This window comes from Xiphophorus couchianus, chromosome 3 (assembly GCF_001444195.1).
Source record: "Xiphophorus couchianus chromosome 3, X_couchianus-1.0, whole genome shotgun sequence".
In the NCBI taxonomy this organism is placed as follows: Eukaryota; Metazoa; Chordata; class Actinopteri; order Cyprinodontiformes; family Poeciliidae; genus Xiphophorus; species Xiphophorus couchianus.
The window spans coordinates 22,588,762-22,616,156 of NC_040230.1; the positions used below are offsets into that span (position 1 = coordinate 22,588,762).

Sequence of the window (27,395 nt, forward strand, 5' to 3'; positions counted from 1 at the left end):
ATCATCATTGAAACGACATTATTTTTGCATTCTGTGCAGTCATCCACATAGCTCAGTTGTGGTTCTACGGCAGGATAACCAGAGAGGAATCCCATCGTATTATCCACCAGCAGGGACAAGTAGATGGGTGAGTCAGCTGAACTGGTAGGAGGAAACGCATCCCGAAAATCTTTTTTTCTCACACAGATTTTGTCTTCTTTCTACTGTGAAGGTTGTTTCTGCTGAGAGTCAGTCAGAGTAACCCAAAGGCCTTTGTCCTCACTTTGTGCCATCATCAGAAAATCAAACATTTTCAGATCCTACCGGTAAGCATTTTATCTTAGTGATGTCTTCCTTCTACAAGATTCTACCCCCTCAAAAAAGAAAAAAAACCTTGTCAAGATGTAACAGCATAAAGGGTTCTTGCATAGTTGAAAGTCTGGAATTTCACCAAAGTATTTTGAGGATCAGCATAAGTACAGAGAAAGATAAGAGTGTTGTGAGTTACGTCAGTTTGTCTGCCTATCTTTCCGTTTGAGAAAAATAAGGAATTTTGACATAAAAGAAGTGTGTGAACCTTGAACATAAATAAGAGAAAACATTTTATTGTGTTAAATCTTGAGGTCATAATTACAGGCAAGTTCCTGCAGACATTTTAGATAACCACTTTTTGTCTATAGAAGACAGGTTTTTCTTGGTTGTTTGTCTTATGCCATGTGGTTCTCTTGTTTTTATTCAGTGTGAAGAGGACGGCCAGGTCTTCTTCAGCCTCGATGACGGCGAAACCAAATTCACAGACCTGATTCAGCTGGTGGAGTTCTACCAGCTCAACAGGGGCGTCCTGCCTTGTAAACTCAAACATCCGTGCACCGTCGTGGCCTTATGACATCTTCGGACCATGTGACCGTCTGAAACTTGACCTGACTTTGCCTGAAAACTAACAGACAAAGCAGAGGGGATCGCTGTTCTCTCTGTCGTTTGTTCTTACCTTTCCAAGAAGCTGGTGAATTGACTGATGTTTCGCTGTTGTCGTTTTCTATTGTGAGTCTGCTGGACGTTGCTGACTGGCTGGATTTTTTTTTTCTCCTGATTTTCTTGGACGCTTTGTGGAAGCCGATGCACGACTTGCTCACGGGGTTCCACTTTTAAGAAAAAAGAAACAAAGATAAAAGAAATGAACACTGCCATTTTGTGTCGTCACTGTTGCAAAAACGCTTCATGAGATGCTGGCAATATTCATCAATAAGCTTGGGGCAGCCTCAAGGGTTATCTCTCAAGAATCGACTTGATTTCTCTTAAACTGGACAATCAGCAGGAAAGTTGAAGCTATTGTGTGGACCATTTGGTTTCCTTCTAACTAACTGCAGTGTCATTTAAGCTGTTGATGGCACATTTTCAAAATGTATATTACAGATGGAGACTATGTTCCGTTGGTTTTAAAAGTCGCTGCGGTGCACATGGCCTTTAAAGGTGCATAGCATATCTTTTGGTGCATTACTCAACTCGACAAGGTGCCACCACACCATGTCGTTTATGGCGTGAATGGGCATGCCCAAATTTTACCGTGAATTAGATCTGAAAGCACCTGGCGGTCCTGCGTGAAATTCTTTTCAGTCTTTGAACTGATGCGTTTGTCAAATCTGCACTGTCCTCCCTTTTAGACATTTTCTCAGCACAGTTCCTCAAATAATTCAGTTTTTGTGTCTTTTTTCCCCACCATCTGAATGTTTGCTGCCCTATGTAGGTCACATTAGCCACGGCAGATCACTTGGTGCTCAGCATTCTGGGTAGTTACACCATCTCCAAGATTTCTGCTTCAAAATATCCACAAAACAGTCCAATTTTTTCATAATTTTGCCATTCAGTCATTAGCAGCTAAGTCAGAGCAGATATACTAGACAGACAGCTGATTGTATTGTTCAGTTTTTATGATTCAGGTATGGTTAAAGGAGCTTGGGACCGAGACTATATTATTACATTCATACAAATATTGCCATTTTAATAAACTGGCCCATTTTAAAGAGTTGATTCAACTTGCAGTCATTTGGCTTTGGATAACTTCTGCCTTTTATGAAACAGTTTTCCACAAACCTCTGTAGGGCCCATTTCACATTGGACTAAGAGTCCAATGCAATTCTAAAAATGTGTCTTTGCACGTTCTTGGGAAGGTTTGCAGTGAGCATCCATAAGACACGTAATAGAATGTGAAATTTAGCTCATTTGTTTTGAAAATAACTTAAGTGTTCAGATTGTGGTGGTTCATAAAGTAAGTGGTTCATAAACTACAGGGTACTACCTCGAAGGGACAGCGTTGTCTCCTCCTCCAAAGCTGTTCTGACGCTGATGGTAGAGATGGAAAAATCTCTCCCAGACACAGAAAGAAACTCTAGGTTATGTGGAAACAACCTCATAATGAGGATGTTGTAATTTGTTGAGTACTGCGAAAAGAGAAGCATCCTCATTGCCTTCAGCATGGAGATGGTTTATCAAACGGTTTGAATGACAAGTCATTGAGATCCTGGAGACTGTAATCCACTGTTAATCCAGTGTGATGTGGGCCTTGTGAAATGACAGGAAACACAAAAGAGAATGCTGTAGATTGCGTGAAAAACATTATACCCAGATTGTGCTGCAACTTTAACATTTTGTTCCATAAACGCTCACCTGAAAAGGACATGCTTGGAAATACAGCACAGTGTTCTCTGTAATTCAATGAGTGTGGCCTTTTTCCTCCTTGGCTTACTTGTACACAGACAATATTAAATGCCACCTCTGCTGTCTTCTTAGAATTTTAAATGGCAAAACTCTATACAAGCTGCTGGTATCATGTAAATTATATTTGTAAAAACAGAAGCACATTTGAAATGCATTTAAAACAAAGGATGCAGACCCTTTTTGCATCATTCTCGTTTCACAATATGTAGTTTGCTACTGAATGTTGCAAGTAGGAAATGGATTGATTGAGATAAATTTAGTGGCTATGTTAGTTCTTTAACCAATGTCTGTTTATTTGTCTTTCACTCTCACCAGAACAGTTGTTGGAAATGTTGGCTTAAAATGTTTCTTACTTGATTCCGTTTTGTGATTGGCTAAGACCCTGTTTCTGTAATTAGCAAGAGCTAAAATAGTTTTATTGTAAGAGTTGGATTTTTACTTTATATCAACGGAAAACCTAATGAAAAGCAAAATCTATTTAACCCTAAACTCGACTTGTAAGCTTGAAGTCCTTTTTTGTTTTTTACTTCCTTTTTGTCACTTCTCACAAGTTGCTGCCAATACTTAGAGTATCCTGCTGTGAAATGTCTTTCATAAATAGCAGTCTTTTTTTTATCATTTGTACTCCTGAGCTTTTAGATTTTCCTTTTTGTTGTTTTTAGTTCAGGGCATTTTTGGTTGCCTTGTTTAGCTAAACAGCCAGTGGATTTTTAGATACGTGTACTCTTGTACATCAACAGCCATCTTTTATTGACCTGCAGGTTGTTAAAGGATTTATGTCTATGACCTGAGATGCAGAATAGCAGCACTATGTCGTCTCTCTGTGCAAGGTCATCATAATTTATCTAAGATGCAATGACATTTTTTTTTATTTGAATGTCTGGTTTTTATTAATGCAGCAGTGTGTATTTATTTATCTGGATGTGTCTGATTACTTGAAAAATTTAGACTTTTTTGTTCTCTCCTAGTGCTGTCTCTGCTGTTTTTCGCTTGTCATTACCATGAAATCATTGTGACTATTATATTTGTAATGACATTACCTGAAATTATGTTTTCCTTTTTGTTTTAAATATTCCCAAAAAAACATCGAGATACACTAATTTCAATTTTGTGGCCAATTTCCTGTCCTACTTTTATACAAGTGCTTTGACCTTCACATATGGAGGTTAGCCTATTCCAGCTTCTCTTTGAGAACTATAAAATAAGAAGATGAAAGAAGCATTTAGATCCCTTTGTTCAAGCCTCCCTGTTGTGAGCATTCAATAATTGTTTATATTAGGAGCAGATCCTAGGTCATGCTTCTCACTGTAAAACTGTGTTTTGCTAATATTTTCTAACAAAGGCAAAAATGATTAAGGATTTCACATTTTAAGCTTGCTTTAATAACTGATATCAATGATTAACATAATTAGATTAATCAAATGGCAATAATATTTAAAACAAACGCAAAATAATTATGGGGTTCACATTTTAAGTTGGTTTTAGCAACGTATGTTAGCGATGTGTGCTTTTTTTTTTAGCATAACTAACCAGTCTGTATTTTCTAGAATATAGAATTCCAAAGAGACTCCCAGCATTTCCAAATCCAGCATGTTCTTGGAATGACAGAGGTTAAGAGCTAAAAGAGATTAACATTGCTGTACTTTGTTTAGCTCACCTGTCATTTGCTGAAAGTCTTGCTCTCTTTCACCCTCTTGCAGCGTAATTTAACCACAGGCCTGTCTCATAATGTCTTTGAAAACTCAGTTCCTTTCTAAAATGCTTTCACCTGTGTCCTTTGAATTTATCTTAAACACCTTACTGGTACTAAAAATTGATGACAGAGTCTCCTACCTTCAATTACTGTCTCCAACCCGAAGAGTATTACTTTCAGTGTAACCAGGTACCGCTTAGCTTGGTGCAGACAGTGAGTTGAAAAAGAAGCTTTGATCAAGATGTCGATCTGCAGATTATGATTTCTCATTTCATATACATTCAAATGATAAGTATCACAAAGTTATGGTTAAAGCACACTGACAATATTAATGTCAATTTTAACCTTGAGAATGAACAGCAAGATGAATGTTGTAAAAATAAAAACACAAAAGAGGAAAAGGAAAATAGGGTTTCTTACTGAAAATACCAATAAATATGCGTACTGAGTAACCTCTTTTCTGAAGCTGCCCTCACTCTCCTAGTCTGTTAAATGTGTAACTTAAGAAAACCACTAGGTGTCACAATAGAGCAGCAGTTTACATCTAAAACATAGAAAGTCAAAACAAATACCCAATTCAAAATCAGTGTCAAAAAACTCAGTCTGTGTAGATAATGGGTATAAACTGGCCTTAATAGACACAGGAATAGGAAGTATCTTTCTATTGGACCCTTTTTTACCTCAAAGTCCCTCAGCCAGTGGAGAATCAAATACAGCACAAGCAGCCTTAACAAACTTAGAAAGTAAGTATTGAAAGCATGTAAGAGCAGACAGTATCTGGGTAAAACAAACATCTGTAGATGGTTGTAAAGCTGATAGTTGCTCCATACAGATTTACTATAAAACCTTAAGACAATTTCAGTTCAAACCAACAGCTTCCTTTTTTTTCTGAGAAATTTATTTATTAGGCAAACTGCAATGTTTAATTGATTATGTTTTATCATTTACTTAATTGTGGATTTGAGTTGAAATTGAGGGGCTGCACAGTGGCGCAGTTGGTAGCACTGTTGCCTTGCAGCAAGAAGGTCCTGGGTTCGATTCCCGGCCGGGGTCTTTCTGCATGGTGTTTGCATGTTCTCCCTGTGCATGCGTGGGTTCTCTCCGGGTACTCCGGCTTCCTCCCACAGTCCAAAAACATGACTGTCAGGTCAATTGGTTTCTCTGAATTCTCCCTAGGTGTGAGTGTGTGTGTGCATGGTTGTTTGTCCTGTATGTCTCTGTGTTGCCCTGCGACAGACTGGCGACCTGTCCAGGGTGTACCCCGCCTCTCGCCTGGAACGTAGCTGGAGATGTAGCTGTAGACGTAGCTGGGCACCAGCAACCCTCCCGACCCCATTAGGGACAAGGGTGAACAGAAAATGGATGGATGGATGGATGGAGTTGAAATTGGTGAAATTTGGGTCATGTCTATGGTGATATCACAATAAAACAAGTGGATTGCTCTGCAGTTGTTCAAAGGTTTAATCTAATACCTGTGAAATTAATTTCCACTGAATAAGTTATTCATTTTCAACAGGCTATTGTGGAAAGGTTTCTATGTTTATGAGAAAATAATATTATTTACCTTTCACTTCATCAAGCCAAAACAACTTTTTCATAGATAAAATGGTAAGAACTCTCAATCTGCGTCATTCTCCACTAATGTTTATCCCATTATGTCACACTGAGATGAAACTACTTTAGCAAGTTCAAAATATGCAACCTAAAAATGGGACATTGTATGTTTATTTTAATACAAACATACAATGTTCGGATCAATAAATCTGATCAGACCATTTTTTTCTAAACACAGAGCTATTTAAAAATAAAGAAAAATAACAATAGTACTGATGTAGCGCAGTCAGTTTTAGTGGCCATGGAAGCTGTAAATTAACTTTGAGGTGAGCATTAGGCCTGGCATGAGGTCTAAATTATATTTATAAAGTCTATGGACATTTTGAATTAGGAAAAATGGCTCTTAAGCCCAGCTAAAATGTGCACAAGCCTAAAACAAATTCTCAGCTTTTCAACTCCTTTGCCCTTTTTGCATTTTGAATGAGTTAAAATCCATATGTAATTTTTTCAGCTGTCACAGTGCAAGATAATCTGGTTGTTCAAATGAGTAAAGTAAAAAAATAATAATAATAATAAAATAAAATCTATGAAAACTACCATGCATTTCAGGGAATGTGAACAGGAAAACTGACTTCTCTCTTTTTTTGAGAGAGCTTCTATATTCATGATGTGCTTTGCTTCAGTCTGTAAATAGTTGGTTGGCTTACTGTAATCTTTTCAGGTATTTTTGTAAAAAAAAAAAAGAAAAGAAAAAATAAGGGACTGATATATTCTGTTTATTGATATTAGAATAAAATGTTAATACGTTGATATAAAATAAAGTTAAATGTGTGTTTATTCACTATCCTGGACAAAGAGTCATATTCCCTCATCACCTGCATGAATGTCGTCCTGATTTTGAGCTTTCAAGCTTTCAATGATGCATTTGAACTGTTTTATTACAGGCTGGACTGATAAAGGAGCAAGTCATTTAATAAATCTGAGGAAAAGTTTGAATTTATTATGTATTTTTTTTCTAGTCCACAGAGACTCAAAAATTATACACACCATGTGTGTATGGTACAACCCACTGATATTTGGTTGGCTGTTGTTTAACAGTTTTCACCTCAACCAATTCAGCTGGATTTATTCTTCCATGATGTTTGACCACTTCCTTTCAAATTCAAAATTACTTTATTGATCCCAATGGAAAATTAAATGAAATTCTTCTGAAATTTCTTTGAAAAATTAATTAAAAAACTTAGCTTCCTGGCACAGATGATGATTTTCTGCCTTTCTATGTGGTTGGTATGAGGTCTCTTGTGGGGCTATTCAGTAAGCTCAATGCCAGCAGTACTAGTACTTAAAAGAAAGGGGTTGGACTGATTCATGATGTCTTTGTTTGATTTTCCAGACTTGTCCACATCAGTATCATAGAGACTGCAAGAATGACAATGATTGTGCAACAATATGAATTTGAAAAGACTACAATAAATTCTAGGGCAGTATATAGCGTGACACTTTGAAGATAGCTGTTGAATGAAACTAAACAGTTAGGTTGGCTAAAACAAGACAGCTCATCACCCAAAAACACTGCATCCACAGTAAAACATGGTGATCGCAATAGAGTGCTCTGGGCTTACTCTTCTTCAGATGGATCTCAACGTGGATAAATTCTGAACAGTCAGTTTTGACACAAAGCATTAGATTAACTACTAGAAAGCTCAAGATGAAGATGGATATACAAGAACAAGCAAGGATTTAGGATTGGGTTTACTTAAGCAAATATCATTGTGGAAAGTTATTAGTAAAAAAGGTCAAATTCTAAAGGAACCGAGATTTTCTGATTATCCACAAGATAAAATGCTTAAGGGATAATAAAATGGAATTGTGGCACTGAAAGTTCTCATTCTCTAAACTTTCTTAGGAGAAGTCTACCTCCAGCAAAGGTCTAATAATGTATGGGTATTGGTCTTGTGAATAGCTGGTAAATAGGGAGCGTGCATTAGAATCACGGAGCCTGACCTTTTGACACCAGCTGGTTGTCACACCACTTGGATTATCAGTCATGGAAAAGTAGCAGCTTGAGTTGTTATTGTGCATAAAAAAGTTGACTAAATATTAACATATCTGAAGACCCGTTACCTCGGTAAATAAATAACCATATGCTCATATATTGGTATTGCGCCAGAAAGGGATATAAAGCAAATCTGAATGCATCAAAGGTGATTTACATATGCCACTAAAGTCTGCTGATGTACATACCACAATTCCAAGAATTGTATGTGCTTTGGTTGGAATTATGTTGAGGTGTGCAAAAATATAAACCTTTGCTCTTTGGGATTCAGCAGAACACCTTGCTCATATCACCACTCGGGACTCATGCAAGCAAACCAGAGAAACAGCATTCTTAAAAGCAGCCCCTCTAGAAAACATTGACAAAACTCAAGTCAAAGCTTGTATTGATTTACCAATAAAATGCTGTGCAGGGTATGTAGAGACAAACATTCAGGCATCTGTACTGAAAAAAGATTGATTTTGATGTGTATTGTGAATCATTTACCCAATTTGTGTTTGATTTCAGCCAATTAGTGGTTGATTTGAGGTGAAGAATCATGAGTTCTCTTTCCTTTTTTCACTTTCCATACTGTGAACAAAGTACCAGTACAACTAGCCACGAAACTAACCCTGAGCACGGGACTTCCACCACTTTTTGAAAGTTGATATAGTGATATCTTAGGTTTAAAGGACTCAACTTCGCGCATTCTAACATTATTCAAGTCAATGTGTCTAAACAGGCCAAACTTTGTATTGTCTGAGCCTGAGCTTTCACCAACAGGACATTTGGCTTGTTCATGTGTGATCTACAGGGTTCAGTTGAACTTGTAACACTTCTTTCTTGGTCAGTATCCTCTCAGCTCATGCTGATTTTAAACTCAAACAAATATGACAGCAATGCTGCTAATGACAGGAACATCAGCTTTTATTCAATAACCGCACTAAATGTTTTTTTTTTGTGTGCAATCAGATCATGATTATTATTTTGTGAAGTGTATTTCAAAGTTGGGTTCTGTTCATCCATGCGTGCTTTGGGTTAGGAACACTTTATGAATCACTCTGCCTTGCGTTGGCAATGATCCCCTTTCCTATTGGCTGGCCTCGTGGGGGTTGGTGGATTGTGGGTGGTAAGAGGCGAGATAAAAGGAGCAAATGTCTCCTGTCCTGCTTACACATACAAACACACTCAACACATGCCTGTCTGTCTGCCTGGCTGCTTGTGGATGCAAAACAAAAAGTAGGCGAGGATCTACTATCCAAACACTGCTGCTGAAGGTCTCTGGATCTGAAAGTGTGAGTACACACACACACCCACACACACACACACCACACTCACACCCACATCCATACAGCATGTCTAATCCTATTTGAGATAAGGCTTCGGATAATTGCTCTGCCGCTTAAAAAATAAAGATCCGCTTGGTAACACTTGTTGAATGGCGTGGTGCAGGGGGCAATGTTCGTGTTCTGTTGTACTGTTTGAACGGGCGTCACAAGAATAAGGTCCAACCTTTTCTCCTACCATCGAATTAAATTGTCATTGTGTTTCTATAAATCATTTACCCCCAAGCACAGGTCATGTTCGGCTACTGGTCAGCTGTATAGGGAGGGATGTTTATGAGGTTGTTTTTCATTTTACTAGTTGCAGCATAAATATGATCAGGTGACTAGAGAAGAATATCTTGTCAGGACTTTTTTATAGGAGAGTATCAGTGTGCAGAACCTTTTAAAGTCACACCACAGTGTAAGGAAAATAGACTTCTAAAGTGGCTTAAAGCTCAGTATGGAGGTCAATAGTCCAATTATTTGTTTAAAAATGTGCCGCCTTAATCAAAGGACAGCCTCTTAGACTTAATGCCCAAGCCCTTCATATTAAGCACAAATAAAAAATAATCCGGAAACTGTTAAATATATGTTTTAATCCTCCTTATTTGCTTTAACTCAGCTGGCTTTACTGTCATTTTTGAATGAACTGTAACGTCTGCAATCTTTTTTTTGTAATCTACTGATCCCTCTAGCACATGTAGCACAAAGTACTTTACATTATTATTTATTTAATCTTTTCTCTGCAAATATTTATTTTGAGCAGAAGTTTAGACTGGGTAGTTCAATACAGGCAAACTGTAGATGGTTAAAAGCAATAAAAATATGTTTTTTTTTCTTTGCTAATTTGTCGGTTTCAAGGTAAAGAAATTTGTAGAGTAAATAGCAAAATATCAGTCATATATTATATATATTTTACAATATGTCCTAATTAATTATTGCTATAGAAATGTAGAAAGTCTAAATCTTAAATAAAGCACAGTTGTCCAAAGTGGAAAATGACAACAGTTACATCAATACAGCAACTAGGAATTACAATTTTATATATATATATATATATATATATATATATATATATATATATATATATATATAAAAAACCTATAATAATGGGAACCATCACTATAGGATGTTTTAAATATCTTAATCTCTAGATCTGAATCCTAAATCCTCTGATGTATTGTCCAACATAAGTTTCATAGGAAATGACTTAATGCTGTTCTGTAGTCAGTTGTACAAAGCATTAAAAGTAGGGAAACCAAAAAGTGTTGCACCAATGATTTTTCTACTGTTGAATCATTGCAATGTGCTATTATATTTCTGCAATAAAATACTATTCATTGAAGGCTTTTCATATGTCTTTGTGTTTATATGTGTAAAAGACTGGTATTACCAGAGAATGTGACATTTTTATATTTAGTTACTTTTTTTTTATACCTTGCACATGTACAGAGCTAAATAACTTCTATTTTACTGTCAGTCCTGCACTTTATATTTTATATTTAGATTTATATTCATATTTTATACTGTATTTTATTTTACTCTGGAGTAACCTCACAACATTGGAACCTCAAATATTGTCCTGAGCCGTATGCAACGAAATTTCGTTCTGTATACACCCTGTGCATGCAAAATGACAATAAAGTCAGTCTAAGTCGAAGTCTAAGGAACAATTGTGCAACTGTGAGATGCGTTGAGGCCATTACCAGGGTAATTATAAGGTAATGGCCTTATTTACAGAACAAAAGCACTGGCTGGATAAAATCCTTCAGGTCAGTCGACCCATCTCTGGGGTCCAAAGGTAGAAATGTTAAATGACCTTTCTCTGGTACTTCCAGTGTTAATGACAAAAATGTTTTCTAAGACATTCTTGCTGACAAAAAGCTGGTTAGTTCTATAATGTTCAATCCCTTCCCCACCATTAGAGCAAAGGTTAATCTTGAGAGGTAATGTGTGTGTGCATATTCTTTCCTAAATATTCAGAAATTCCAAAGAAATCACATCCAGCTGCTTAAAACACCAACAACACGTCCTGCCAAATCCATAATCTGTACTGCTGTCCAGTCGCATCATGGATGCAGCAGAGTTCCGACGCAGAGGCAAGGAGATGGTTGACTACGTGGCAGACTACTTGGAAAACATAGAACAGCGACCAGTGTACCCGGATCTGGAACCAGGATATCTCCGTTCTTTAATCCCCACTGAGGCCCCACTTGAGCCTGAGAGTTATGAGGAAATAATGCACGATGTGGAGAGGGTCATAATGCCAGGGGTGAGGTGACACCATTTGCTCTTTTTATTTGGTCAACACAATACAATTTACAAAGATTTTTCTATTGTTTTTTTTTTTTACCCACAAAAAATATAATATACATTTTTTACAGTAGTAACAAATATAAATCCTAACCCACGCAGTAGATAGAACATTATGTAGAATAATGTCTCTAAAAAGCGAGGTTGGGTTTTCACATTTGTTATTTGTAGTACTTACCTTTTCATCATTTATCTAATATATCTTTTTCCAGATCACCCACTGGCACAGCCCAAACTTCTTTGCTTACTTTCCAGCAGCTTCCTCCTACCCCGCTATGGTGGCTGATATGCTGTGTGGGGCCATCGGCTGCATTGGATTTTCCTGGGTAATCCGTTCACATATGCAACACTCTCTCTTTAATTGATGCTGCATTTCCACATTCTATCCTCAGCTCATAGAAGAAACAAGCTTTTGATGTGTGTCTTTGAATTTCGGTGACATTTTAGGCTGCCAGTCCAGCCTGCACCGAGCTGGAGACAGTGATGTTAGACTGGCTTGGGAAGATGCTGCATCTGCCTGAGAGTTTTATAGCCGGGACACATGGCCATGGAGGTGGTGTTATTCAGGTAAGCATATTTTTGTGGTGTCTCAATAGCCATTTAAAATTACACAGCTGAGGCTTGCTGCCGTCAGTCCATTAATCACAAAACATTTGATTTTATTGGAGTATATGTTGAAACAATGCTGTTTTATGCCTGTTAAGCGACATCTCTTTCTAATGTGTTTTCATAAAAAAAAAAAAAAAAGTTAGACAAAATACTTCAAACTATTGGGGGTTTACATGATGGGGTTGACAACCACAAGCTTCTCGGTACGTTATTGGGATTTTATATAAAAGACCAACATAAAGAAACGCATAAAAATTGAGGCAGTTTCCAACAAACAGTTACATAATTAGTGGCTGCACAGGACATCAAACTTGCAAACAAAGGGCTGGAGCTTACTGATTAAATGAACTCAGCATCACATTTTTCAGATTTTTATTTGTGAACAAACACAGAAAATAACCTTCTCTTATTCCACTTCACAGATATTCACTAAATGTATATCACTTAAATATAAAACATAAACTTATTCAACAAACACTGAAGTTTGAGTAAAGTGGCAAAGAAAGAAAACATTAAATTGAAACACACACATATATTTAGAAGATAATTGTACTTGTCAAATAAATGCTACGGTTAATATTTCCAAATTTCTCAACTTTTGGCATCAGTCTAAATGACTTTAAAGATGATTACACACACAAACAACTGAGAAACCAGTATTTAGACTGACACATTTGTCTGCAATCATCAGCAATTTATGCACTATTGATCTGTTGTCCTTTTTTTTTTTTTTTCTCACCGGCACAAACCAGGGGAAAATAGGCAGGAAATTGCCTTTTGATTGTGTCATTTCCAGGCGCACGACAGAAAAATGACAGTGATGGCGCCGGTATTGTTTCGTGTGGAAGAAGGCTAAGCATTAGTTTAGGGTTCCATTGACAGAAACCCAGAAGCGACAGATGCGTGCACATGTGTTATTGGGACGGTGAATGGTGTGGCAGGAGAGTGCACTCTGATGATAGATCGTTTCATGCCTCCTCTGTTGTTTCCACCTGAGTGAGAGGGTGCGTTTATGCGTGCGTGCTCATCTGGCTCATCGTCGTTTTGTTTCTGTCTCTGCCACTCTCGTGTTTTTTATAGCAGCTTAACAGCTCACTATGGCAACCAAAGGAGCTCTTCTTGCTGCTGCAGAGTTAATGAGTGTTGTGACAGCACACTGCCAGCCTATTATTACAAACCGTGTGTCACCACACAGAGGAAATGGAAGGACTTTTTTAAAAAGGTGACCTTAAAGTTCCTTTTATATTCTGTATAGCGCAGCAGTTATAACTATGCAAAACTTTGACCGATGTTGTGCTTAAATTGAATCAGCAAAATATAAACTAAAAACAGCTCTTTGTTTGGGATGAATGTTTGTCACGGATTCTGTCTGTATAATTACCCCTTTTGCTGAAATTATTTGCTTCTGGTTGCCATCTATGTACATTTTGTTTCCAGTCATCTTACGCCGCATCTCAATGCAGATCTGGTTGTTTACTGAGCTCAAACCTTCTATTTTTATATTAATTGTATACTTAGCAAATGTCAAACATGTCTTCTGTTGATGTTTAAAATTATTTCAGCACCTTTTGGAAATTGTCCTTATGTCTTGGCTGATAGCTTGGCATGTAGCCAGAAAAAAAAAACCCAACAAAAATAATTATTAAATTGGAAGAACCATGTCCTTTCAGACATTTTATTAAGGACTGTCGTGCATTATAAAAGAAAACAGATTTTCAGCCATGTCAACTTTTGCTGCCATTTCAGCTCCTTCCTGTCTTGAGTCATCAGATGATTGAATTATTTTGGTGCTTGTTGATCCGAAGCACCAAGCCTTTTAAGGACAATGTTGCTGCTGATACACCTGTGTATGTGTTATTTATCTCTTTTACGTGTACTCTGAGAACAATGAGATTGTTCCATAAATGAAAATATTATTGACTCAGATCACAATATATATAAAAATCCCACAGATTGTTTTTAAGCATTGGTTTTTATTAATTACTATGATTTTCCACTTATAGCTGATGGGAAATTTGTTTTGAATATTATGTCAGACCTATAAAAAATAACACAGAAAAGAGATCTTAATAAAATCTGCTTAAATCTACTTAAATGTTATTTTCAAAAATGTCATATCTGAAAAACAAGCCTTATCCAAATCGATGTTCTGAATTATGTAATTTGACTGTATATTTGTATAAACCAAAGGGCTCATAAATGGAGGAATAACATTCTTTGATTCAAAATGTGGATTTTTTTTTCCAACTTCAATAACTCCTCTTTAAAACTGTTCAAGTTCTCAAAATTTACTATAAACTGAAAAACACATGACTAATTGCAGTTAGGGTTTATTTGTGAAAGAAAATAGCGGATATATAAAATACAACATACTACTAGATTTTTCTCATTTTTAGACACAAAGTGGTTTGCAGAAGCGAGGATCATATTAACAAACCCAACCACAGTACTCTCCTGTATGCCTGAACATGCCTTGTTTCCTTGAATGTATTTTATTTGTTATTTTTTCAGACATTTGTAACATGTAGATGAACCTGTAATTGTCTGACAGGGCACAGCCAGTGAAGCGACCCTGATGTCCTTGCTCGCTGCCCGATGTAAAACGATCCGACAGATCTTGGTGACAGACTCTAAAAAGTCTGAATCTGAAATCCTCTCTAAACTGGTGGCATATACCTCTGACCAGGTAAGTGTAAGAGTACGGAAAAACCTTTGTTTCAAAGAAAATAATCATTGTTCTAGTTTACCTGAATTCCAATTTAGGATGCCTAGTTGACAATATTAAAACTGACAGTTTTTACATTAAGGTTCAAAAGAGAACCAAGCTGTATATTTGTAAAGTTTATGTGACTTTTTTATCGTCTTTCTTTTTTTTCTTCTTCTTTTATTTAAGAAGTCGTCATCATTTTTTCCAACATGCGTCACAGGGTGAAAAATAACAAAGTCAGAGTGGGGGGTCAGTGAGGCAGTAGCTATTGCTGATCAGGTTTGAAACCAGACTGACTTTGTGATTGGATTATGAAGTTGCCTGAGGGCCACAGAGACCTTTAGCAGGGATCCAGTTCATGTTCTTCAGCAGCAAGTAAGAAGAAGTCTTCTTTCTAGCATGACAGGCTTAACATAAACAATTGATGATTGCCTCAGTGGAAGACCAGGACAAAATGTTGAATTCAAATAATTTGGAGCCAAACAAAGTATAATCACAAAATTGGGATGCATTTTCTATACACTTTATTTAATAAGCTTAATAATTAATACGCTTATTTGATTTATTTTACTCCTACAGTTTCTTTAGACCAATGCATTTTAAGCATCTTCCGCTCTGTTATCCGTATTTATTCAGTGTGACATTAATAAAATTCCTTAAACCTACTGTCCAGATGTTCCTGTAAAACCCATCAGACTCACATCAGATATAGTTGGAATCTATGGAACAACACAAAGCTCTCATTTATTTCTCTATTTGGTTGTTGATGGTCATTTCATCTAGACAAAATCCAAAAGATGAGCTTCCTGGTAAGACAAAGTTCTTTTGAGTATGTCCTTCTGTTTTTCTTGTTTTTTCTCTGGTTCTGAAGAGCCAGATCTCTAACCCAAGTCTAAAATAAGGATTCATAGCAGCACAGGACAAATCTTTCTTTTATTGGTAGGTTTTGATCACATTAACTGTTTAACAAATTGATGCACTATTTTCATTTCTGGGACACCGAAACCAATTATTTTTAACGATGAGTCAGATCTTTTATTGCACTTTTACTTCTTAACTGTTGAATCATTCAGCTAAAACCAAAACAGCCTTAATTTGCCAAACAGTGTTCGTTGTGGTGGTTTGTACGGTCTGTCTCCACATTGAGTTGGCTTGAGCTCCATTGCTTTACCCAGGCCAGAATACCTAAACCTGACATGTCTCTGCTTTACCCTGTAATGAAGCACTGGCTCTTCAGTCCTAATAATAAATAGGTTCTGAGCAGAATACGATAGATCATTCTTTTCCCAGTGAGATCTGCTCAAATGAACAAATTAATGTGTTCTTTCTATTATTTTTTGCATATCTGAGACTTTGAAACAAGGCTTTTTTTATTGCTTCATAGTTCAAAAGAAAAATGTTCTGCTAAACCATAAAAGTAGGATTTCTTGCGGTGGCATTGTATTGAAAAATTCACCCCTTTTCTCTGGAAGAGGTGCAGAGGGTTACAAAAGCAGAATGCAGCATTAAGTCATTTCAAGGCTGGTAGATACATGGAAACTACACAGATGGGAAAAGTCAAGCAGGGATATAAACTGATTTGTACGAGTTAGAGATGAAAGTCTATTGCTGCCATCTTCACTTTATGCTTCAGCTGCACCATCCAAGATGGCATCACTCTGAGCTTTGGGGTCATCAGACTCAAACTGATTCAAACATAGACAGCCAAACTCAGACGCAATGTGAATGTGTGAGAATCGGGGTTGTGACTGATCAAAACCTGCTCATCTGCCAAGTTTTTAGCTAATATTTAGATTAGTTTAATTCTTGATCTTGATCATTAAAAAAAAGGTCTTTATAAATCCTAAGTCGGTTTAAATCGATCATACAACTATGTTGTTGTATACATTTATTGACAAGAAAATGCACCCACTGGGTAGTATTGGACAAATAACTTTTCATGTTCATGAAAACCAGGAAGATAAATGGCATAAAAACTGAGAATCAATACCCTCAGAAGGATTAAAAACATTCTTATCTTGTCTTTTTCTCCAATATCACTTATCTTCCCATCTCAGGCTCATTCCTCTGTGGAGCGGGCCGCCCTGATTGGAGCAGTAATGATGAGGAAGGTTCCTACTGACGAACACTACGCTGTTAGAGAGGAAATGCTGAGGAAGATGGTGGAGGAAGACAAAGCAGCTGGTCTCATCCCTTTCTATGTAAAGAACAACACAAAGCACATCTACCCACAGTACCAAACGCACATGTAGACACACTTCCAGCCACTGAGCTGTGGCTGTCAGCTATGATGTAATTTCCTCCTGAGGCAGCTGTATGCACCCAAGGCTTCTGCTGAAAGATAACAATGTTTCTGTCCAAACTAATGTATGTCTATCTTGTTAGGGGCAATAATTCCTGCCTCATCTGGTTCCATAGACTTAATTCAACGAACAACAAAGGGGAGGCTGTAGTTGCTTTCCAAGACAAAATCAGACTGTCAGAAGGATTTAAGAGAATAACATACCAGGAAAAAATCATTTAAATTCACTTTTCTTGTGTAGAAATCTTCAGTTTCAAGCCTTACTGTGGTGGCTGTGAAAACAGACTATGACATACCGAATGCTTCAAGGTTCTGATTGTCGACATCTGTGTTTTTCAGTTTTGCGCGACTCTTGGGACCACACCATCATGTGCATTTGATCATATCATGGAGCTGGGACCGCTTTGTAAGTCAGCAAGTTGCAGCCAACTACAATCCCTCAGATTACTCATGGCAGGAAGCTCTGATGGCTCTATCTGAATTTAGATAGGCACATTGTTTCTTTTATTTTCTTTATAAACTTAATAAGAAGGAGGACGTTTGGGGAATAAAGATCAAAAGCACCAAGGAAATAGAAATGTTTATTACATTACTTGTATCAGTGCCATTTCAATGTATATTCAGTATTTATTTTTGTAGGCCTTTAATTTAGAGAGATTAATCTTTGAGGCTCAGCATTATTTTTTTAATTAAAAAAATCCCAACCCAGTTTATTCTTTAAACGTTTATGTAGCCACTTCTTCATCTTTTTCAGGTAATAAGGAAAACATGTGGATGCACATTGATGCAGCTTATGCTGGGAGTGCCTTTATTTGTCCTGAATTTAGGCCTTTACTGAATGGCATTGAGGTGAGTAAAGATCCTTAGAAGTGCTTTGTTCGTATTCCACTATGCAAAAAGTATTTACGCCCCTTTAGCTTTTTCAAATCAGTCTTATTCACAACCCGTCAAATAAAGTGTTACCGAAACTTCAAACTGCTTTTGATATTTGAAGTACCAAGTGGAAAGAAAGACAAAGTTTTCAACATTTTATTTTATTTTTTTTTTTACATATAATGTTCTTTCCAGATTTACAACAGCCCTATATGGAATCAGAGCTGCTCAAGTAATATTAATGTGTCTGAACGTCCCAAGTCTCAATCAAATTAACAATATATTACGAGACTTGAAAATGATAATTCACAGACACTCTCCATGCAAACCATTTAGTTTGTGGCTGTGTAGAATTGTTAGAGATGTAGTATAAAACACCTGTATGAGCAGATGCACCAAAAACCATGAATCGTTTTTCTTGCCCGTCACAATTGTGCCTCATTTTCTCCTTTTCTTTAAGGAGAAATCCTACTGAAATGTGACAAGATTTTTGGTCGTAATCTGACTAAATCAAACGTACAAGTGGCATGAATGCAGGGAACTACATAGCCCACTGCGGAATGGTCAGTTTTGCAAAACTTAATATAATCAAGTTGCACCAATAAACCTCCTTGGCAAAATACAATAAAATTAAATATTCAAACAAAATGGCCCTTGTAATAATACAATTATTACAATATTACTCCTTGTATTATTACAAGTAGCAATACTCATCCACTTTCATAGGCACAGCCTGTCTCCGACTAACAAGGAAAAACACTTTCTGTTCAGTTGCCTAAGAATTATCTGTTATTGGATCATTGCGACAAAACACTGACTTTATTGTCCTTGAAAAGGGCATAACGTCAAGGATGGCCTAATGTCAAGGAGGACGCATGCAAAGCAGAGCAACGGGCCGAACCATCGGCATAAGACGCAGGAGCATTAATGTGCCTTTTGATTCTACCCAAGCAGCTGTTGCTCCCCGATGCTGTGCAGAGACACAGAGATAAGGGCAAAGTAATTTCCTGAGGCAGAGTTGGACCTTTATATATCACCGTTTATTAGACACACCAGTTCAAAGAGCGGTGGTAAAGAGATAGGAGAAGGCTGTCTTGATGCTAAAAGCGCCAACAGTTTGATCTTTTCTTTGACTCGTAGAACGCAAATGCACTTTAAGTTTTAATGTCCTTTTCTGTGATTTTCCTGTCTTTTCCATTTTGCAATATTTGTTGTCAAAGTCTATATTTTTTTTGTCATCTCAGAGCTGAGAGCATAAAACAGTATTGCAGTGTTGGGTTGGAACATGAGGTAGAATCCTGGTCCTTTTTGCATCAGAACAACACCTCCCTGACTGTCTGGTTGCTAGGATATGAGTGATGGATAAGGAGGCAACCATTTTGAGTCAGTCAGCATGGCAACTGTCAGCCAGGACTCTGAATCACATTGTCTCTGTGTTGTTTTATTGCATTTGTGGAGGTAGAGGAAAGGATATTACAAAAGATAGGTAACAAAAAGATGGGAGCAGATTGGGAATAACTCATCTCTAAGTGAGGAAGGAATGATATCTAATACTCTATTCAAGCTGCCGACTGGATGCTCCTCTTTTGCATTGCAAATAAGTTGGGTTCCCTTTAGTCTAGACATTAATGTTGATGACTAGATTTCCTCTGCAACCACTGAGATGGATCGTGAGGTTATATATTAGGTTTTTACCGAAAAAAAAAAGTGATTTTCACAATTAATTATTCAAACTTACACCAAATCACAATGATATTTATTTGTTTTGGTACAAAATATATTTATTTGCATTTCAGCTTCAAACTTCAGTATGTTTTATTGGGACTTTATGTGATAAGATCAATACAAAATACAAAACTTTAACCAGATTTCATGTTTTTTCATGTTCTTTCAGAAATAAAGCATCTCTACAGCAAGATGCTTTCACCACTATATTTCACAGTTGGGATTATCTTGTTTACATTAGTACACCCCTTCATCCCTGATCTGTTTAGTGACTTCCTGGAACTTCCTGGTTCTTTAGCAAACCATTGATGCCTTCAAGGAACTAGGAATAACTAGGAGGACTTTATTTTTTAACTTCTGGGGATAGTTACACTGGGTTTGGTTTGGTTTTGTTTTGCAAGTAAAAGAAATTAAATACAAATTTATCCCACTCTTTTATGATTATTATTACTAGTGAAACATTTTAAGAGTTGTCTATTATTCCTTGTTGTGGACTACCTTGTGTTTGTCGACCACAATAAATCCGAGTAAAAATACATAACTCTGAGGTTTACATGTTAAATATTGTTTGTTAAAGTTCAAGGGGTGTAAATACGTCTGTACGATTCTATTCATGTGAATCAAGGAATGACGTTGCACAATAAATAATTTTGTCTTTATTTTGAAGTATGCAGACTCTTTCAACTTCAACCCACACAAATTGCTTTTAGTCAACTTTGACTGTTCTGCAATGTGGTAAGTGTCCAAAACTCTGTTTGCTTAGCTTTCTGAAAATAAAAATATATATATATTTTTTTTTATCGTGCAATTTAAATAATAGTTTACATATATCAATGATATAAATATTTTTCCAAGAAAGTAACCCATTATTTGAAAGTCAGTGTTCATATTTGTTACAATAGCTTCAAGTTTGTCTTTGCTTTCACTCATGGATCCATGAAGCTACAATGAGAACTGATATCCATCTACACCTTTATCATTTGCACTGTAAAAATAGAACCCTGCCTTCCACCTGGCCCATCTGTCAGCATCTACTGAATAGTGCTTGCTCTACAGGATAAAAATGGCTTTTTAAATAACCTCAGATTTGCTCTACAATTTGTTTGAAAAGGTTTTTAAATAAAACTTTTCCTCAGTCTGACAACAAAATAAATAAACATTTTGGCAGTGTGGACATTACTGAATGTGCATGTGGATAAGTAATAAGAAAAAAAATAAAACAGGTTTTATCCCAATTGTAAAAACACTCAAAATATAACTGTAAAAAGACCAGAAATAGAAAGTCAAATTGTAAAAAGTTTGTTTGATGAGTAGTTTCTGAAAAGATAAAAAATCCTGAGACAGTAGGTTTTTTGATATTTCTGAATTTATATGAACACATTTATCCTCTCACTGAGTATTATGCCTTAGTAATGTTTGATGATCTGAAACAGGAACATTTTAGGATGATTTATTGTCAAAATATAAGGAAAAAACTTCTGTATCAATTAGTGTTAATTTAAATTAATGCTCCAAAAGTACTTGTATTGAGTTTTATTCACTTGGTTTATGCTAATCAATGTACAGAAGTAATATTGTTCGAGACACACGCTGAACCCAAGCCAAGTAGTACTTATAGTAACCAATCATAAACACAGTCCATAATTGATGAATTTCAGGATATAATGGTCAAAAATATATTGGGTGAATTTACTGAAGTACAAATGTTAATCTGATTATCAACAGGGTGAAGAAGAGGGCAGACATCATTGGAGCTTTTAAAATGGAACCTCTCTACCTGAAGCATGAAAACCAAGAGTCAGGTAGAGTCTGAATCATTTTTCAGTCACTTTCAGCTTTAATATGCAGAGCAGTTGAGCCCCATAAAAGTATTTTGAATTTTAATCTATTTACAATTGCAAACATTGATGTTTTGTTTGAGCAATTTAGTGCTAGAAAAACACAAAGTTGTTGTTTTCACCTTTACAAAATTTTATTTTCAAGAGGCATTCATGTCAGTTAAATTAACATTACTGGATTACTTTTAAAAGCATTTAAACTCTACCCAGCTTTGATGATATAACCCCTGTCTCTGTCAACATGTCTGTTATACGTGCTTTGTGTGGGGGTGTGCACTGTCTCAGTCTGCAGATGGGCTCAGATTTGCACTACACTATAATTAGTTTGAAAGGTAGAGGCAGCTGCCACCCTCCACATCGAGGCACCTTACAAAAGCCGGACTCTTCAATCTAATTAGTGGTTATTAGCACAAGCTAGCCCCATTCTGCAGAGACCAGCTACCTGAAGGCGTTGTGGAGTGACAAGGCTCTGATCAGTAAGATAGAGAAGGTGGGCACATTGGAGAGGAACAACACCTGGCCAGTTAAAAAATAAGCCTGAGACTTTATCAACAAAACGATTCCGAAACTAAAATGTGTTGGTGTTTCACTGAATTAATTCATGTCTATGAAAAAAATATATACTGTCGGGTGAACTAAGAACATCACCTCAAAGAGATTAGTATGTTATTCTGACCGCCTCATGTGTGAATACAAAATTATCGTCTCACCAACATTTGATGATCAGCATTATTATCTTTTCTTTTAACAGGTCTGGTCACAGATTACAGAGTAAGAGAAACCATCATTATGAAAGACCAGAATATCTGCAGTAACACAAATGTTGTGGATTTGACCACTTTTTTGTTTCCAAACTCCAGCACTGGCAGATTCCACTGGGAAGAAGATTTCGCTCTCTGAAGTTGTGGTTTGTGTTTCGAATGTACGGGCTGAAAGGCCTGCAAGCTCACATACGAAAGGTAGGCAACCAGCTGAGTGAATGGGTGTTATGCTTACAAATGCATCTTTGCCTTTTTATGAGTTGAATCATCTGAAATATTGCCCCCCTGCTGTGTCTTGGTGTCATTGGGGTATGTGACAGATCAACCCAAAGTGGATCACAGTTGTGAATTGGAAGGAAAATTATACATAGCTTCCAGTTAATTTGTTTTTTTTTTTTTTTTTACTAATAGAAATAAATCCTGACCAGTTTCCCTGTCCTGCTGAAGAATAGCAACCCCACACTTTTCACAGTATTATGTGTAATGTTCTTTGAAATTCATTTTTTTCATTCTTTTCTAAATTAAGGTCTTCTTTGTTGGTCGATGAATGACAATGACAATTAAATTCCATTTTTGCAGGTATAGGCTTTTATAGTAGTATTTGTTAATAATTTTAAAATAAATCTATAATTTTTCATCATTATGGTGCAAATAACGTCCATCCGTTTTCCACACTGTCTTAATAACTATCATGGTGTAGGATTAGGGGGGCTTGGAGTCTGTCCCATCAATGACTGGGAGTGAGAGAAGTTAATTTAAAAATTTTTTTTTTTACAATCCATTACTGAGCCAACACAGAGAAATACAAGACAGGCCAATCATGAACACACTGAAAATATTATTTATGTTGTTTTTTTCTTCTTTCTCTGAAGAGTTTTTGCGGCGCTAGTGGCTCATATTTTTTCCACAGTAGGCAGACAGGAAGGAGGGTGAGGAGAGGGGGGAAGACATGCGTTAAAGGTCGTCGGGACCGAGAGTCGAACCCGCGACGTCCGCGTCGAGGACTAAGGCCTCCAAACGTGGGGCGTGCTAACCCCCTGCACCACCACAGCACGCCCCAATATTATTTATGTTTAAACAAAAAGACCAGTTTTTGAGCTGACTGACTTTGCCGTCTTCCTCTATTTATTTGACATTCTTCTCTTTTACCCATCCCTAAAATTGAGCTTTACGGTAAATGCCATTTCCATCTATGCTAACCCCTCGAAATCCTCTTTGTCAATAATGTCCCTCTTCTGTCCCCCTGCCTGACTCTATCTTCATCAGTGTAACCGTAATCCATCTTGCCAGACATAAAACACATGTGACTGATATCTTCTTCTTTGTAGCAACATTTCCTCCCATCTCTGACCGCATTGCTGCTCGTTTTTTCCTTCAAATCCTTCACGGCTGAATGCCTGGCTCTCTGCGTTCCCTTTTCTCCTCCACCTCCTCCCTCTGGTCTGCTCCGTCAATCAAATGAGCCTGTTTCATGTTTATTCTCCATTTTAGATAAAGTGGCAGCTTCTGAGAAGAATTACTGCAGCTACGTACAAATAAGGCGCAAGATTGTGGCCACTTTATTTTGAGTAGCTTCTCTTTTTGTCCACAAAATTTCTCTCTTGATGAGAAATGATGACATAAGCTGAGAACAACTGGAGGTAACCTGAGAAGCCGGTTACCAGGATGTAAGCAATAGATCTCTGTTTACTGATGGATGATGGACTGAGGGAGAGTTATAAGGTGCAAAAACTACATGTGTAGAATTCAGGCTTCAAACACTAACTAGTCACTCGCATGTTTTAAAATAAATATTTAATGAACATACAATAAGTTAAGACAGGAAATAAGGTTACTACGGTTAATTATCTACTAAACCGTTTGTAAACAAATAAATAAAATGATAAATTGTCGTTGCTCGTGTTCAGTGTGTATTTTCACACAACAAGAAAAGGCAGGAAAAGTGAAGGAGTGTCCTGACTTTATTATCATGACTAGACTGATGCTCACTTTCACCCAGCATCTCAAGGGCCTCTCTGATCTTAAGTGGATAAATTATGCAGCAGCATGGCTGATCACTCGCAACCCGTCTGGAAATCCTATTTGCTGAAAGCAAAATCTGATAAAAGCTATTACATGGCTTGGATGTTATGCCTCCCAGAACTCGCCTCTTGTTGATGTAAATCATTACAGCACTAGCTTGTTTCATCAGATGTCAAACTATTGATGATTACATGCAGTTCTTACAATACTGCCAGATGAGTTGTTTAAAAGATTGCTTTTTGTTACACAACACAACACTGCCATCTAGTGAGGAAAATGAAGCAACTTGCACCTTTTAGTTCAGTTTTCTCATGTTTTTTGAGACACAATAATATATTAACTTAACAACTAAAGGGACATAATATCCAAACATTGCATCAGAATGTGGAATTTTATGAACTTATTTTTCAAATGTTTAGTCCGTTATGTTGCTTCCCACAGCAATAAACAGAACAACTCCAACAAAAATAAGCAGTCAAGCAAACAGCAAGTTCATCAAAAAGTTAACATTTTATTTCAGTAATGTTACTTCTTCAGTTTCATTAGTTGGGTTTCTTACTGAATCTCATGTTCAATTAGAAAACACATATTTGACGAATAATATGAGATTGTCTTCCTAGACTCATGTCTTTCTTGACCCAGTAATATTTTTGCATAGTTATATCTCAGACCCTTTAATTATTAAAAGCTCCATCTTGATGTTTTGAGAAAAAAAATCATCAAATGAAGTTGCATATTTGTTTACTTGCACTGTGCATTCCTGAGTACATTTTATGTTGAACTTTAGGGCATTTTGGTGTCTTGTGTTCACAGCAAGTGGCGCTGGCAAAAGAGTTTGAGAGCCTGGTAAGAGCAGACAAGAGGTTTGAGATCTGTGCTGAAGTTGTTCTCGGACTGGTCTGCTTCAGACTTAAGGTAATAACTTATAACACCAGCCCCATATATTTTCTCTTAATCTGTTCATTCCTGTAATATTTGTCCTCTTTTCAACATAGAATTGGAAGAGGTTCCTCTAAATTTAGGTGTAATACATTCCCTGTCCATGGATTAGGGTAGGGACTTTGAAAATGTCTGTTACCGCCCCTGAACCCCTAGATCTTGGGGGCGTAACAATGTCAAATTCAGTTTTCCAAGTAACCTGATTCTTGTTCTTTAAGACCTATTTTAGTCCATTTTTTGATGTAACAAACCTCTACTCTTTCTGAAAAGTTTGGCAATTGGGAATCTCAACATCATGCTGTCCCTTCTCTCAGGGCTCCAATGAGCTGAACCAGAACTTACTTAAAAAGATCACGAAGAGCAGAGAGCTCCACCTGGTGCCCTGCCAGCTCTCCGGGCGCTTCGTCCTGCGCTTCGCCATCTGTGCACGCAGGACTGAGTCGCGCCACATCCAGCAAGCATGGCGCCACATCACACAGCTAGCTTTTGAGCTTCTGCAGGAGCAGCCACATTGACCATAACTTTAGGAAGCATCATTCCACTCTGACGCTGAAATGACAACCAAAGTTTAGGCAAAAGGTTTGTGAAGTTTGCAGATATAAAATGCCCTTGTAGTTTATTTGTGGAGTTTTTTTTTTGTAGCTGTCAGTAAAGTTTCTGTCTGCTGCCAGTTGGTAAGTCTGAGAAGTATTTGTCATTATTTTTGCTGGACAGTCTTGAATATACATGTGTGATGTAAGAATGACATAATCCATGCTGTGCAAAAAGTCCTAAACAAATACAAAGGGAGAGGAGTAGATATTACATTTTGCATCTGCATTTTTTTCATGCGTTGTCTAAGCTTGTGTTTGTGACTGTTTGGTGATTTTGTAACTGTTCTCAACTTGTGCACTTACCGCTCTGCTGGCTTTTCTGTGCCCGTTCTGTGTTTTCTGGTTGTCAAATATTTAGGGCTGATTGAACTGCAGCTTAGTTTTATAGCAAATGCATCAATGGTAAAACAAATTCTTCAGACAGCGTATGTCTGCTGCTTCATCTAGAACCAGCTTCTCAATGTACTGTATCTGAATGTTAGTGAAATTAAAGATATAAAATGTCAGGTTCAAAAACTCCAGTTTTGCTAATTTGGGTAAATCCACATATAAGTGCATTCAATATCTATTTTGTAAAGACACTGGTGTTTTAGTTACACTGGCACAGATGAGGTAATCGTTTTTAATTTTCTTTATTATTTGTCTTATCCACAGTGGGTGTTTGCAATCTGTAGCATAGGAGCACTGGATAGTTATATTCTTTTAAATAAGAAAAGGAAGAACGAATGTTTCCTAATTTACAAATGCAAAGTACTAATAATATATATTTTTTTCATTTTATTGGAAATTGTAATCATAGGTTATTTTTGTACTCATTCATAAATAATACCGCAAGTAAGTTTAGATAAAAGAAAACAATTTTAAGCAAATGTGCTTACTGCGTACATATGATGTGAATTTGTGCTTAAAGAAATAGGTCTACTTTGGATTTTTGAAACCCACTGTGATACGACATCTTTGACTACAGATAAATAAAATCCATTGTTTCCCTTTAATTAAGCAGTCATGACTGTTGCTGTCTTCAATGGGACTTGCTCTTGGAAGCCTGTATTTTTTTTTTTCTTACAGTCTTTCATTGTAAAGCCTATGTTTAAATTTCAGGATCAAGAAATATGAATATGAACTGTTGCAATGAACAAATGTAATTAAAGCATTGATGTCTTGCATCTGTCTGAGAAAAAAATAAATAAATCTATGGCGTGTAATCAACACCTCTCTGTGAGCTGCCGACTTTGATGCAAGAGTGTTTTCTTTTCTTTGTGTGCTCCATGCATTGTTATAATTTTTTTTTAATGAAGTCTGCTGTAATCTGTCAGATATTTATATTTTCTTGACTTGTTTGACTCCCACAGACAGAAATGTAATAGTGCCTCAAAGTGGAGCTGTAGTAGCTACTGAAATATTTCATAAAT

The 27,395-nt window shown here is 36.8% G+C and overlaps 2 protein-coding genes across 4 annotated transcripts in view; both read left to right on the forward strand.

The window, feature by feature from the left end:
- LOC114141674 (growth factor receptor-bound protein 10-like) overlaps window positions 1–4,788 on the forward strand; it is a 74,486-nt gene extending 69,698 nt beyond the window's left edge. Inside the window, exons 15-17 of the mRNA XM_028012363.1 lie at window positions 40–127; window positions 212–305; window positions 719–4,788. Of these exons, the coding sequence (XP_027868164.1) occupies window positions 40–127; window positions 212–305; window positions 719–865 (329 nt within the window). The 3' untranslated portion in view covers window positions 866–4,788. The remainder of the gene's footprint in view (window positions 1–39; window positions 128–211; window positions 306–718) is intronic.
- Window positions 4,789–9,133: 4,345 nt separating this feature from the next.
- ddc (dopa decarboxylase) lies at window positions 9,134–27,194 on the forward strand. 3 transcript variants are annotated; one of them, XM_028013636.1, is made up of 14 exons: window positions 9,137–9,271; window positions 11,285–11,573; window positions 11,827–11,940; window positions 12,062–12,181; window positions 14,775–14,909; window positions 16,988–17,131; window positions 17,572–17,638; window positions 17,987–18,081; window positions 20,498–20,565; window positions 21,556–21,632; window positions 22,420–22,439; window positions 22,529–22,627; window positions 25,265–25,366; window positions 25,705–27,194. In XM_028013636.1, exons 2-14 carry the CDS (start codon window positions 11,373–11,375, stop codon window positions 25,903–25,905), a joined length of 1,443 nt encoding a protein of 480 aa, XP_027869437.1. In that variant the 5' UTR covers window positions 9,137–9,271; window positions 11,285–11,372; the 3' UTR covers window positions 25,906–27,194. The 3 variants fall into 3 exon arrangements, with proteins under 3 accessions (XP_027869438.1, XP_027869437.1, XP_027869439.1); XM_028013637.1 differs by lacking the exons at window positions 25,265–25,366; window positions 25,705–27,194 and adding an exon at window positions 23,758–25,257 and having other exon boundaries at window positions 9,134–9,271; XM_028013638.1 differs by lacking the exon at window positions 9,137–9,271 and having other exon boundaries at window positions 11,484–11,573; window positions 11,870–11,940.
- The last annotated feature ends 201 nt before the right edge of the window (window positions 27,195–27,395 follow it).